The sequence below is a fragment of the Calonectris borealis genome, chromosome 1 (assembly GCF_964195595.1).
Source record: "Calonectris borealis chromosome 1, bCalBor7.hap1.2, whole genome shotgun sequence".
Classification (NCBI taxonomy): domain Eukaryota; kingdom Metazoa; phylum Chordata; class Aves; order Procellariiformes; family Procellariidae; genus Calonectris; species Calonectris borealis.
The window spans coordinates 92,903,331-92,918,753 of record NC_134312.1 but is presented as its reverse complement, the minus strand read 5'-3'; the positions used below and the strand labels follow the sequence as shown (position 1 = coordinate 92,918,753).

General features: G+C 43.5%; 1 protein-coding gene across 2 annotated transcripts in view; it reads left to right on the top strand.

The window, feature by feature from the left end:
- GRAMD1C (GRAM domain containing 1C) overlaps window positions 1–15,423 on the top strand; it is a 58,462-nt gene that overhangs the window by 19,730 nt on the left and 23,309 nt on the right. For both annotated transcript variants that reach the window (XM_075166943.1, XM_075166935.1), the window contains exons 3-6: window positions 654–738; window positions 4,552–4,655; window positions 6,145–6,240; window positions 7,453–7,533. In XM_075166943.1, coding sequence (XP_075023044.1) covers window positions 654–738; window positions 4,552–4,655; window positions 6,145–6,240; window positions 7,453–7,533 — 366 coding nt within the window. The remainder of the gene's footprint in view (window positions 1–653; window positions 739–4,551; window positions 4,656–6,144; window positions 6,241–7,452; window positions 7,534–15,423) is intronic.

Sequence of the window (15,423 nt, the reverse complement as noted above, 5' to 3'; positions counted from 1 at the left end):
CTGTAAGTTTACTGCCCAATTTGAATCTTAAATGAACCATAAACAATGATCTTTTTAAATATGGGGTGAAATGTGAACAGGTCAGGAAATCAAGAGGTGATGGTGGTACTGCTATTTGTGTTTACTGGAGGAAACTTTGGCCTTTATTCCTACAGGTCTAATTATAGCAACTGGCAAAAAAATCCATTGCACTGTAGTATTCCCGAAATGGTACCCCATTTATAAATTGGTGTTCTAGGTTGTGTCTTTGTGTCCAGCTAGTGCCTGTGTGAGGACTTGATCTGCTCTGTCACCTCCTGTGTTATGGCCTTGCTGCCTCTTCATTTAGCCTGTGCTAGAAGACTTAGCCCTGGAAGGGGCTCTCGTGTCCTTATGAATGGAGCAGGTTGCCATCATACGATTATAATGCCTTGTAATTGGCATTGGCCTGATACGGGGAACAGTTTGGTCCATCCTATCCTAAATACTGAAAGTACACTCTTACATAAGCAAGCATAAAGTTACAGAGACGATCACATTTAGATATCACCTATTCTTCATTGCTCTTTTGATGTTCATTTGTTCTTCAAGATAAAATTACACATCCAGTATGAAGACAGTTGATGGCTGAAAATAAATCTGTTTGCTTAACCTTTTACCATACTTTGTTGCAGCTCTCAAGTTCCACTTACAAATATAGGAGTGAGGAATTCAAGAGACAGTTTTCTCATCTGCCAGACTCGGAGAGACTCATAGTAGGTAAGACATAATCGCACAAAAAGTGCTTATCTTCTGGCTAATAACTCCAGATTGCAGCAGTGCAAAGGTGTGGGGTTTTTTATGGCAAATTCTAATTACAGCTGATGCCTTCCTATTCTCCTGTCTCTGAACTAGCAACAAATACCTTCAGGGAAACTTGGGTCCATACTCCTCTCTTGTACGGCCTGCTTTGTGAAAAAAGACAAATTCCTTTTGGGGCTTGAAGTGAAGGAGAGGATACAGAATCCTCCAGTTCATCTAGATACAGGATGGGAGCGTCTTAATGTCTTTTTCTGCCGCTACTTTTTAGTGGGTTTTTAGACAAAACCCTTCCTGACAGCAGTGGAGATGTGACAGTCTGACAGCTGTTCGCTGACAAGCTGGAAAGAAAGATCACTATGCAGGGTCAGGGTGAGCACTGAGCACATAGACTCAACCTATGTGCATTGACGGGCTTGTGTGATGCAAGTGTGAGAAGAACAGAGGCAGAGTTAAGTCCTGAGAGCATTGAATTTGTTTTATGTTCTTTCCACCATGGACAACCAACTTGGTACCTCTTGCAGTGTCATAACCATTTATTTTGTATCCTGTGAGTGTCTAAGTTCTCTCTTTTACCTTAAAGAGGCAACTAGTTATGGCCAAGTCAGCTGCCATAGATGTTGGTGGAGGAGGGAATGATTCCATAGTTTTAATGGTTTGGTACGTGGATACAAAGGTAAGGGATGTTGCTTCAGTGACCCTGTTAAGTAGGTAGATCATCCTTAGCAGAAGCTTTTCCCTTGCTCCCTGGAACTAAGCCTAGACCCTTGCCCTAGGCACCTTGATTAATGTGACTTCTGAGATTGAGTGACACAGTGGGTGCTTGGCTTTTGAGAGACGAATGCCACCTATGTGGTATAAGGACATAAAATTCAGTATTTAAGCGTGTAATTCCCATCAGCCATCATAGGAGATCATCAGAAAACACAAACCAATCTTCATTTTATCCTGACTTATAATGCTGTGCACTTGGATGGATTTGTCAACATGGTATCTTGAGGGCAGATAAAAATGTTTTATGCCCCACGCTGGTCTGTGCAGTTGTAGTACTGCCCAGGCTAGTACTGAGCAAGAAGTACGTTATGTGGTGCTGTGCTGTGCAAATCTGTCAGTTCTGGGTTGGCTCATGCCTGGAACAGAGTTTTTTCACAGCCCAATATATCAGGTTAGCTTATCCATAGGCTGATGACATGGGTATGGGCATAGAAGTATGGCTCAGCTGGAAGAGCAGATTTGATAAGTGCGTAGGGTGGGAGGGGAGAGAAGCAAGTGGCAGAGAATGTCAAACTATGGTACATAACTTCTTGGCACTGAAATGTTCCTTTTGAGCTCTGACTCCCTGTTTTGCTCCACTGCAAAATCCAAAAGGCAAGCGGATAACCCTACCTCCTTTGCATGCAGTGATGCACCTTATTCCATCTTTTTGTCATTTGCCTTCCAGGTAAATCTGCCTGCGCTGCCTGAGCATTGTGTAACAAATACACTGTCCAAGAATTGGGTGGTGTTTTTATACAAAAGTGGCATTGTGACTGTTTAAAGTTCATGTCTCATCTTATGCAACCTTTAAGGAAGTGAATGTTGAGAGGCTGTCATATATGCTTGCAGCATGCTGAGTTCCTTCCAGGTTAATGGAAGAGAAATTAGAGCTTTCACTTGCACAGAAAGAGTTAAATCCCTGCATCCTTTTCCAGCCTCAGAAGGAGGTAGTTATCCTCTGAAATGTCTTCTGCATTTTTAAAATACTTCAGTTCAGTGCAGAAGTAAAACAGAAGAAAAGGATATTACTTCAAAGCATTGTTCTGACGTTTCTACATCAATCCTGTGAAAGGAGAAGGCCATGGAGTGAACTCTGAAGCACAGTTTTAATGAACAGACTGCCAAGGACTTGAAGAAAGATTTAGTAATGGGTTAATCTCAACAATGTAGCTCCTACTCCGTCAGAAGCAAAGTCGTTACTTTATATACAATTTTTTTTTAACCCCATAAAAAGCAGTGCTCCTTTGGAAGAACTTTTTGCATCCTCCAAGCAAAGAGCTCTTCCTTTGCTTGATGCAGAGAAACTTATCACAGGCTTTACAGTGCTCAAAGAAGCAATTACTTGCTGCTGTTCAAAAGAACTGTAACTGCTCCCATTCTTAACTTAGCTGTTAAAAAAAAAAAAAGCAACTATTCCACTGTAATGAGCACTATATAAAGATTATATGAAATACAATTCTTTTCTTATGATGAAAGAGAAATTACTTAGACTTTCGAAATGGGAGTTTAAAGGAGTGCCACCAACTTTAATTTGTCTGAAAATGTTGTTTACAAGCAGCATCTTAAGTTACTGGATCTGAAAACTTAGAAGGAGAAATGCTAATCTCTCCCTTTTGTTGTGATATTCTCTTTTGTGTAGGTAGGTCGTGGTGGTGCTCATCACTTGCTCCAGTATTTATAGGTCTGAATCCCTCTCCCTCCCCTAAAGGTAGAAGTCAGATGCAAACTTCTTGGTAATGCTTTCCTTAGTCCTTAACCTCAAACTCCTGCTGCCTTCCCTCTCCCTGTTCTCCCAGCGTTTTGGTATCTGACTTCTCTTTAAACATGCACTTATAACTGGTTTGGATTTCTTTAACTTTATGTAATTCTGTTTGCAGTTATGTCTCCAAGGGCTTGTGTACATGCCTCATGCTTGTTGCAAGAAACTTTATTTCCACTTGATTATTTGAGGGGAAAACCCAAGAGAATTTTAAAAATCATAATAAAAGCTTGTGTAGGTGCAGACTTACCTTGAAGTTACGATGGTGAGGGACTCCCGAACTTCTTGGTACTTGAACAAGAACTGTATTCATCATCTTGTTGTACACAAAATCAAAATTCTGTCTCAGATAATACCAGATATAATGCTTTTCAAAATAACAAAACTCTTTGATACCTCTAAAGTTAAAATCATTAACATCCTGCATGAATAGGTGCATTCTGGGTATTTTCTATACATGAGGTAACCTTCTTTAGGTTGGAGCTTCCAAAAGGGGTCTGTCTGTCTTCACTTTCTAGTAGTAGTACTTCTGAAAATTCCTTTTGTTTGAATCTTCAGGCTCTGAAATAATGAAAGTTCTCTAAAAGAGGTTTTTAAAAAGTGCAACCAAATCCTCTGCTCTTGTTCTTAATTAGCAGGTGTCTGATGATGGGTAATTGCATTCTAGATGAAATCTGTTTTTCAGTAGGGATGTTTCAGCCAGAGGCAGTATCATAACAAAAATGACAGCTTCTGAAAATAGCCCCTGCCTGAAGAACTGGGTAGCTTCAAGCTGCCTTTTAGTGTCTCACTTTTCAGATAGTTTTAGCTAGTGATAGGATCTGTTTAGTGGAAAATGATTATCTTACTACAACATATGAACTACTGTTATGTAGGAGTTGACAGTATAATCTGTTATACTATAAAATGTTTGTGTATTCTGTTGTTTAGGTGCTTTGAAGTTTAACTTATGAATGCTTCTCCCATGTATTCCTGATCTTGCCTGATACCTCTTCTCTGAAAATACAGGGTAACGCACAGGGGGTCGATACATGGAGTGCTGTCCTCACACAGATATTTCATCAACCCTGGTGTTGGGGTGTTCCCAGAACAATGGTCTGGGTGCAACCCAGTACAAGTCTGCCTTCACAGACTTTTGAAGAGTGAAAGAAATAGCTTTTTATTTGTATTGTAATACCCTTATCTCGTTTTAAGTTAATAGATTTGGGTCGACTGAGCTGCAATAAGTGAGTAAACTTGCTCTTGCTCTCTATACATAGATTACGCCTGTGCACTCCAGAAGGATATCCTGCTGCAAGGACGCTTGTATCTCTCTGAAAACTGGCTCTGTTTCCACAGCAACATTTTCCGATGGGAGACCACAGTAAGATCTCTTAGCTCACTGATAATCCCACTTCTTTGTCCTGTACTATGAGGATATAAGACTCCCTCAAACAAATCTTATCCTATCAATCTCATGCTAGTAACTTTGCACTGAAAAGAAAGAGCCTGCATCCCTGAGTAGAAATGCAGATCTGTTGCTCTGTAAAATGAGGGTAGCATTGGAGACGTCTGAATGCTGAAGTAAGCCTGCTCAGTCAGTCATTTGGCCTAGGAAGGAGTTCAGGAGTTACGCTAAAGTTGATCCTTTACACCTCTGGATGACTATTTGCTCTCCTTACCAAGAAGAGTTGCTCTATAAAGGGATGTAACACATAATGTTCTCCTGTAAGACCAGGAGCATGATGCAGTATATGGTGTTGCCCTGTTTAAGAACTCTGCTGCATTGAACCTTAACTTGGTTTAGTCTCGCATGTAAATATCAGCATCTAAGAACAACTGAAGAGAATCTATAAATGACCTCTGCAAGTTCTCATATTGTGGTCTGTAGCTTTTGAACAGTATGAGCAAAAGTAGATAGGATTTGGTGGATTTGGTGATTGAATGTTTCTTATTGTAGGCTTAAGATTAAAAAAAAAAAATTCCCTTTGAAATGACACCCTTGAATATATAAACTATTTAAAGACTGATTTTCAGCCAAAACAGCATACATCCTGGTAACTTGTTCCTGCTTGCCTAGCAGAGTGATATCTTAAGCAACATCTTAAGGCAATCTGAGCTCATCAGCTACAATGGTAGAGCCAAGTTTTGGGATCTCCTTAGCAGGCTATGTTGATGCAGGCAGAGAGAGTAAGTGGAGGACCTTCTGCACACACAGGAAAAAGCAGGATTCAACTGTATGTTCTTCCTTTCTCTAAGCTGAACAGCAGCAGCACAGTCTTATCTTCAAGGGGAGGGGATAGGCTGAGTGAAATGGCTTGTTGCAGCTAGTCAGGCCATGCTCTTCTAAACAGAAACATTTCAAGTACTAATATGCAAGGCAAACACACCCAAGCAGGAAGATTTCCTCGCAGTGTCTGGACTGCAAATAAACCTCTGTGAAAATGGACTAGACTGCAGACTTCTGTGAGATGACATAGACAAGATAATAGATTATCTAATCTATGTCCTGCCTTATGTATAGTGTACCGATTGGGATTGGCTTTCAGGTCTGTGGTTTGTATGTGGCTGGGATTGTGCCCTTAATCCTCAAGTATTGCTGGAGGAGTGGAAGGAAAGAAGAAAGAACTACTTGCTTCCTTAGTCCTAATATGAAAGAAGAGGAAATTACTCTTCAGTCATCTTAACTTGCTTCTACTTTGGAATGCTTGCTGTTAAGGTTAGCAAATGGAGACAGTAATTGCCTTTGTGGTCTGAACGGAACTGCATCCTAGGGTTTGGGGTTAGCCTCAGTTCCTCTTGCATGGTCTGTGACTTTCTAAATTTTTAGTCTTAACAGTTATTTTTAATATATTAAATCTGTTTCTGCTTAGATTTCTATTGCCTTGAAGGATATCACTTTCATGACAAAGGAGAAGACTGCTCGGCTCATTCCAAATGCCATACAAATAGCAACAAAAGGAGAGAAGGTGAAAAATCTGTATTTAATACATTTTTGTTTTTTTAAATGATAACGTCCAGAGCAGAGCACTTATTGTAGTTTTAAATTTGCATAAGTAACTTCCCTGTCAAATCTTTAAACGCGACTAGGATTAGAAGACAGACTTAATGGTTTGGTCCTTGTGCACGTTGGCTTGGTAATTCAACTTTAGTTTGATTGCAGAACCCCCTACTAGTGTTGATGCAGTAACCAGAAAGTAAGGGAGTTTTTGTCCCACTGATTCTCAAAGGAAAGCCATTTGAAAACTAAAAGTTCAGGGCATGAATTCAGAATGTGCGTCATGAGTTTGATATTTTTGCGATCTCACTAAAGTGCCCCTGGAAGAAAATTGCTGAAAAAAACCGGACTCTAATATTGTGGGTTTTGAGACATGGAGAAATCTACCTATCGAACATGCAATTTTATGTGCTGGGAAATGTAGTTTTTGGGTATGCATTTGGAAAAACTGAAAAGCATGATGCAGACTGTTCTTATGTGCAACACACTTCATGACAGTTCTTCTGTAAATGCCTTGAAAATAATAATTCTTGGCTGGATACAGAGAACAGCTTTCCAGAGTGAATCTGGAGCTGTTCTTTATGAAGGGACTGTGATTCCTCATATTTGGCTGTTCCCTCTCAATTTATTAAATATTAACTTTGATCGTTAAGGAAGATAAACCTCTTTCGCTGCTAAACAAACTTTCAAATGAGAAAGATTTTAATACTGCAAATGATGCATCTTAATTTGATCTACTTTAAGTATTTTAATTTCACTTCATCTCATGTGAAAAGCTTAGTAAAAGGAGTATCTGGCGGAAGGATGGAAAGGGCTGTGGCCTGTGAGAAATAGGCATATGCATCTCTGATTTGTTCCACCTCCTATTTGGAAGTGGGAGAAAGATTTAACTGTGTATTTAGTTGAGGGGGAGCTCTTCCTTTATGCCAAAGGTATAAATGATTGCAATTGAATGCCCGGAAGAGCAAGTGTCTTTATATACTATGTGGATATTGGGGAACTAACTCTCGCTTATTACGAGTGATAAAAAGTGTGGAGTGTGAGGAATATGAGCCCAGATTTGTTGAGTGTGAGAGGAGCATGCCATTACTGAAAACCTTAGGATATTCAAGATAAAAGAAAGTGTTCTAGTTTTCTTGAAAATACCTACAAGTGAGCTTTTTGCACATTGTTTTTCCTGCAGTTTTTCTTCACATCATTCAGTGCAAGAGACAGAAGCTACCTCAGTATCTTCCGCTTATGGCAGAATGTGTTGCTGGATAAGGTAAGCTTGCAAATGCTGGTACCTTGGTTAAGTAACAAAATAATCTTTTTCTAATGTAAGCAGATGTCTTTGGAGGATAAGAGACTTTCCTTAAGAAGTTAGCTTTTCCTTTCTGACACAGAATTCTGATCTGATGTCCTTCAGCTCCTTGTACTTTAGATCCCAGATAAACTTCTCATCCTTTCTTTCTCATACTGCCATCTACAACTTTGCTGTTGTTGGAGCATTTTGTCTTTGACGATAGGTTGCATGCTTCTCTTCACTACCAACTCAAGCAGATATGACTAAATTGGCATGCATTTGCTTCACATTTTCAATGGCTAATTTGTGATCAAAAAGGCAAAAGGCTTTTTCAATGAAAGCTTTTTTCTTTTTAAGAAAAAAGCCAAAAGTCACCTTCTCAGATAAGTTAGCTGAACCTTTGCCAACCAACTCATTACAACTCCCCTGACCTTGAATAAATGCCACAAAGGCAGGCTGTATGATATGGAAGTGTATTTTGGCAACTTCTGCTAGTTAGCTTGATTTATATTGCAATTTGTGGACACTTAAGCTAATCTTCTTTCTAAAAATGTACTGACACTTTTGCAGAACATCTCTGTAAGTAATGCAATTTTTGTAAACCAATTCCTTCCTGTTTATGGCTCTCGTTGTTTAAATATTTCAACACAGTTGCAATTGAACACTGAAATATCCATATATAACTCTGCACTACAGTGGTCCCCAAAGGCTTAAAGCTGTGTGGGCACTACATATAAGTAGTGCAACAAGTTTTTTGTTAGATGAATTTTAGGGCAGACTAGAGGCACTTCTTGTCAAACAAAAGCTGAAAATAAAGGAAAGTGCCATTTAAGGCAAAACTAAAGTTTCCTGCAAATCTCTTATCCCTCATATAGAATCATAGAATCATTAAGGTTGGAAAAGACCTCTAAGATCATCGTGTCCAACCGTCAACCCAACACCACCATGCCCACTAAACCATGTCCCTAAGCACCTCATCTACACGTCTTTTAAATACTTCCAGGGATGGTGACTCAACCACTTCCCTGGGCAGCCTGTTCCAAGGCCTGACCACTCTTTCAGTAAAGAAATTTCTCCTAATGTCCAATCTAAACCTCCCTTGGTGCAACTTGAGGCCATTTCCTCTCGTCCTATCGCTAGTTACTTGGGAGAAGAGACCAACCCCCACCTCACTACAACCTCCTTTCAGGTAGTTGTAGAGCGCGATGAGGTCTCCCCTCAGCCTCCTCTTCTCCAGACTAAACAGTCCCAGTTCCCTCAGCCACTCCTCATGAGAGTTGTGCTCCAGGCCCTTCACCAGCTTCGTTGCCCTCCTCTGGACACGCTCCAGCACCTCCATGTCCTTCTTGTAGTGAGGGGCCCAGAACTGAACACAGTATTCGAGGTGCGGCCTCACCAGTGCCGAGTACAGGGGCACGATCACCTCCCTGCTCCTGCTGGCCACACTATTTCTGATGCAGACCAGGATGCCGTTGGCCTTCTTGGCCACCTGGGCACACTGCCGGCTCATGTTCAGCCAGCTGTCAACCAACCCCCCCAGGTCCTTTTTCTCTGGGCAGCTTTCCAGCCACTCTTCCCCAAGCCTGTAGCGTTGCATGGGGTTGTTGTGGCCGAAGTGCAGGACCTGGCACTTGGTCTTGTTGAACCTCATACAGTTGGCCTCAGCCCATCGATCCAGCCTGTCCAGGTCCCTCTGCAGAGCCTTCCTACCCTCCAGCAGATCAACACTCCTGCCCAGCTTGGTGTCGTCTGCAAACTTACTGAGGGAGCACTCGATCCCCTCATCCAGATCATTGATAAAGATATTGAACAGAACTGGCCCTAGTATTGAGCCCTGGGGAACACCGCTCGTGATCGGCCGCCAACTGGATTTAACTCCGTTCACCACAACTCTCTGGGCTCGGCCGTCCAGCCAGTTTTTTACCCAGTGAAGAGTGCACCTGTCTAGGCCGTGAGCCGCCAGCTTCTCTAGGAGAATGCTGTGGGAGACAGTGTCAAAGGCTTTACTGAAGCCCAGGTAGACCACATCCACAGCCTTTCCCTCATCCATTAGGTGGGCCACCTGGTCATAGAAGGAGATCAGGTTGGTCAAGCAGGACCTGCCTTCCATGAACCCGTGCTGGCTGGGCCTGATCCCCTGGTTGTCCCGGACATGGCTCCTGAGTGCCCTCAAAACAAACCGCTCCATAATCTTCCCCGGCACTGAGGTCAGGCTGACCGGCCTGTAGTTCCCCGGATCCTTCTTCTGGCCCTGCTTGTAGATGGGCGTCACATTGGCAAGCCTCCAGTCGTCTGGGACCTCCCCAGTTAACCAGGACTGCTGGTAAATGATGGAGAGTGGTTTGGCAAGCTCCTCCGCCAGCTCCCTCAGTAGCCTCGGGTGGATCCCATCCGGCCCCATAGACTTGTGAACGTCCAGGTGGCATAGCAGGTTTTTAACCTCTTCCTCTTGGATTATGGGGGGTTTATCCTGCTTGGACTATGGGGCTTTTATCTTGCTCGCCATCTCTGTCTTCCAGCTCAGGGGGCTGAGTACCCTGAGGATAACTGCTCTGACTGTTAAAGACTGAGGCAAAGAAGGCGTTGAGTACCTCAGCCTTATCCTTGTCCTTGGTGGCAACATTCCTCCCCGCATCTAATAGAGGATGGAGATTCTCCTTGGCTCTCCTTTTGTCATTAATATACTTGTAAAAGCATTTTTTGTTGTCTCTCACGACAGTGGCCAGGTTGAGTTCTAGCTGGGCTTTTGCCTTTCTAATTTCCTCTCTGCACGACCTAATCAGATCCCTGTACTCTTCTTGAGTTGCCTGCCCCTTCTTCCAAAGGTGATAAACTCTCCTTTTTTTCCTGAGTCCCAGGCAGAGCTCCCCATTCAGCCAGGCCGGTCGTCTTCCCCGCCCGTTCTTCTTACGGTACATGGGGACAGCCCACTCCTGCGCCTTTAAGACTTCCTTCTTGAAGAACGTCCAGCCTTCCTGGACCCCTTTGCCTTTCAGGACTGCCTCCCAAGGGACCCTCTCCACCGGTGTCCTGAGCAGGCCAAAGTCTGCCCTCTGGAAGTCCATGGTAGCGGTTTTGCTGGCCCCCCTCTTTACTTCACCAAGTATTGAGAATTCTATCATTTCATGGTCGCTAAGCCCAAGCCGGCCTCTGACCACCACATCTCCCACCAGTCCTTCTCTGTTCGTGAACAGCAGGTCAAGCGAGGCACCTCCCCTAGTGGGCTTGCTTACTAGCTGCGTCAGGAAGTTATCTTCCACATGCTCCAGGAACCTCCTCGACTGTTTCCTCTCTGCTGTGTGGTATTTCCAGCAGACATCTGGTAAGTTGAAGTCCCCCACCAGAACAAGGGCTAGCGACTGGGAGACTTCTGCCAGCCTCTTGTAGAATATTTCGTCTGCCTCCTCGTCCTGGTTAGGTGGTCTATAACAGACTCCCAGAAGGATATCTGCCTTGTTGGCCTTCCCCCTATCAAATGCTATATCCCCTATATAAATACTATATCCCCCCTGTATCAAATACTATTTAACCATAACATCATAACCATCTTGTCTTGAATCCAGTGGTAGCACTGCAAAAACCACAATGTCATCTTTTGACTGGAATGTGCAACTGGAACTAACCTTGTTTTCTTTTGTTAGGCAAAGTTTGTGAGGAATGGTAATTGACTTACTGGGTTAGTTTGTGATGCTGCAGAATGTGAATGTATGGGCATTAAGGTATACAAACCTATCGAAGGGGCTGGAACAGAGGCAACAAGCTTTGTGCTGTTCAGTATTAGCTTTTCCTATGCATTTCTACTCTTTGCCACTGAAATGAGTGTCACATTAGGAACAATTTTTCACTTCAGAGCAGTAACTAAAGGATAGATATGAACGTAGAAGGCATGGACTGCATGCGAGATGAGATGAATTAAGCCAGCAGGTTTCAGGGACCAGTGCATCTGAGTAGCTTGGGAATTCTCCATATTCTTTATATCTAATTTTCTTATAGCTTTCTTGCATCCGCACTGAAGCATATTGAAAGACAGAAGTCCGTTGTGTGAATTTCTACTTGGAGTTCTCAGTTGTAAAATGGAGCGTTGCTATGAGGTGTATGTAGGGCTTTTTAATGTGGTGTGTTCGGATTTCTGTTAGGTTAAGCTCCTGCTTCTGCAATGTAGTAGTGGCTTCTGATTCTCTGCTAGAATGAGTTTGAATCATCTCTTGGACTGCTTTATGATTCTTTACTGCTTAACCAAACTAGATCAAGCTATAGAGGGGCACTGAGGAGGTGAAAGTAGAAACTGACATTGACAGGGCTGGATCCACTGACTCTGCTACAGTGACAGGTGTCCACTGACCTGTTGCTAAAAGAAAGACCTTGGTGCATCCAAGCAGTTTTAGTGCTTTCTCCCCCAAGTCCCCATGGCCGGCACAGCATACATTTGAAAGATCTTGTATGTCTAAGGCTCTGGCATGGTATGCAGTGCCCTGAGTATGTGAAGCCTGGTGTTTCTGGGCTCCAGTGGTCAAAGGGATCCCATCAGAATTTGTAAGACTTGTGACAGAAAAACCCAAATCTCACTCTGGAACCAGTTCCAAAAGAAGCTGGTTTTAATGTTTACTCTGCAAATAGCTAAGTATTTTAAAGCCTATTGATAATTCAGTTATCTGGACTACTGCTAGACCTGGAGATGACATCCAACTGTTAAATTATGAAATAAAGTCTTTTGGGTGTTGTCAGAAGTGTAACTCTGAATGCAGCTCTCTCAGTGCTGGTTTGCGCCACCTGATGGTAGATAATCCCAAATTTGCAGGGTTTGGATCCAGGGGATCGGAATTGCATTTGCTCCAAATCGTGTTTGTGCAGAGGTCACTTTCAGTCACTGGCTCTGGCCTCTTCAGTGCTTCCTGGGCATAGATTTCATGTTACAAGGTCTCACCTCTGAAGAGTGACCTATCTTTACCTGATATACATTAAGCTTTCACCCTATGCAGAACTTCTCGGCAGGGTCAGCATGCCCTTTCCCAGATCTCCATCTTGTGGCCATTCTGCCTTGTACTTAAGTATCGCATGTCCTAGACAATTGAACAAGTAGTCTTCTGTAAATTCTGCCTTTCTATTGGAAATGACTTGCTGTTTACCTTGCATTGTGTAAGAAAAACAGTAAATGATTAAATGCTATTCCATGCCTAAGCTTACTTAGGCCATCAAGGTGCTCTCCTCCAACTTTGTGTCACTGTTTTGATAGGACTCCTGGTCCCCTTAGCCGAGTTGTAATTCTGTAGATCATAGCTTCTCCTTCAGATCTTGCTCAGAGTACAATACTGTGTGTTTGGCGCCCTTCAACTTCGGCTCCTCTGGGAATCAGTGGGTACCTTCCTCTTAAGGTGGTCCTTTCTTAGGCTGTTTTTTTAAAATGTCCATGTAAAGACTTTTTTCTTTCAAGGAAAATGCCACTTTTTTTTTCCCATTCCTATTGCAAAATATGCTCGGAGTGAGTCTCTCAGGCTTTTAACTGGCTATTGTTTTTTAAATGTTCCTGGTCGAAGAGGAAGCATCATGGAAAATAAGGAGTCATTAATGTAGGTCTGGAAGAGACATGACACCGGTCTCGATAAAACAGATAGCTGGCTTCCACATCCACTGAGGCTTTCAATAATACATCAGTTTATAAAATCAGCCAAAATTCCTGTTTTGCAACAGACTTTCCAGATTGGTAAAACAAGTTTACTGATGGCTGCTATTGACAGTAAGAGCAATGTCATTTATACTTTTGCTTTATTTTCCTAAAGTTTATGGGTGTCAAGTATCCTTCCAGGGAGAAGGAACAAATTAAAATCTAATTAGGCAGGTCATTCAAATCCTGAACAAACACGGTGCTCCTTATTTCTAATGGAACAAGATCTTAACTTAATCGGTCTCAATTCCCGTGAGTCCTTCTCTTTAGAGTTGGATTTATTTTCCTATTGTTCTTCTTATGCTTTGCTAGGTAGAGATTTGCACCTGTCTCCAGAGACGACGTAGCAGGTAAGTCTAGAGGTGTGAGAAGGGACCAGACTTTCTGATGAGCTGGGCTTCTTGTGGCAAACATCTACGAGGACAGCAGTTCTGCTTTCCCCAGCAGCTTGTTATGGAGGGTTGTGAAAAGGAGATGTTTATTTGCACCTTTGTGCGCAACCAGGATTGTTTTAGAAATCAGAGAGGGCTTGGGTTGATTCTGACCTTCATTTTGGGCAGTTAGAGGGGGAGCCCGCTGTTTTCCCTTGCGAACAAGTGATCAGACAGAATTCCACATCAGAGTTGCCTGGTGGGAGTGTGGTGTGTGGTGGCGGGTTGTCTCTGGAGTAAACCTGTACAGTGTGTCTTGTTCTGATTTCTGCATCTGTCCATAGTGGGTAAAAATCAGCGGCTTCGCTTGTGTCAGTGGTATTCTGTAGTATTGCTTGTGCCATGTCACCACTTTGTCTAGCATGAAACAAAGTATTGATGTTTGATACTCCTGACTGAAAAGACAAAAACGTCTCCCAGCTGCTTCTGGTAGCCTTTGTTTTTGTATACAAAGAGAACTGAGGAAAAACTCAGCATAGACCATCACCTTGAGCGGGCAAAGTAATTCATGTTTAGGTTCAGCCTTTTAAGCTTCAGAGCTTCTCAAACCATCCTCTCAGAAGCAGAAGTCTAACCCAGAAAATTTGTGCCCTTCTTTGCCTTCAGAACTAATCTTTTCTGATACAACAAAGCAAGTCTGGTTTGATCTTGGGCTGTGACCATTAACAACCTACTGTATTTAGCTGAGCTAGGAATAATTGAGCAGAGTGCAAGAGTTCTGTTTTAGAAGCAGAAGTTGGTAACATTGACTTCACAAAACCGCAGGAAACGGCTCTGTAGATTCCTAAAATGCATAGCTTAGTTTCTCTGCTTTCCTCAAGCCATTGAACTCTCTGTACAAGGGCAGTCTGATTTGCCGACAGACTGGTGCAGAACGTGCTAGTGAATTTAATTAGTGACATTAGCTGTTTCCCAGTTACTTTCTTATGACTGGAAATAAAGGCACTGGCAATATTGGGCAACAGAAGTGAAAGTGGCTTTGCTTCTGTCCTTTAATTTCTGGTTGAAAGGTGTGCTATCTAAAGATACCCCTCAGTCGTGTTTTGAAACCATGTAATGCCTACTCTTGTTTTTAGCCATTTAATGGAAACAGCTGTAGGTAGTTGTTTGTGGTTATGAGTTTACTGCTCCAAAGTACAGCATGGGGGAAAGTGAGGCAGCTGTCTGTTGATGCATGTGTTTTTAGCACGACATTGCTTTGTAGAACAAACCCCCATGACAGAGGGAGGCTGGCATTAGCCTTGCTTGTTATGACCCTTGCTTTATCTGTGTGTTTTGTGTTTTAATGTTTACTTTGTCCTCGGTAGGATTAAATACCTTGTAACTGATCTCTACCAACGGGGTGCCCGTGCCAGCCGCTTTCTGAACAGCCTGAAGCCTTGTTGTGTCGGAAAATACCCGAGGGGAAAACCCCTCCTAGAGAGGGGTTGAGAACAGCCGCCTCCTGAGCTGGGCTGGGTTTGCCCGGACCCTCGCACGCTTTCCCCCTGTTTGGGGGGGAGTGGCTCCCGTGCGGCGCAATGCGGGGGTCCCGTATCGAGGGCGAGGGGACAGAGGAACACCCCTGGGTGTCCCGGCGGCGGGGACGGGCGCTGTGGCGGTGCCCGCCAGTGCCCCGCTCCCTCCCGGGGCCGGCGGCGCCCCCGCCGGGCGGAGCGCGGCGGCTGCCGAGGAAGGCGCTGCCCGGCCCCGCTGGCGGGAGCCGCCGCCGGGCGGGCCCAGCAGGAAGTAGGAGCGCGGCGGCACCCGGCGAGGCCGGGGGTGTCCCGGGAGCAG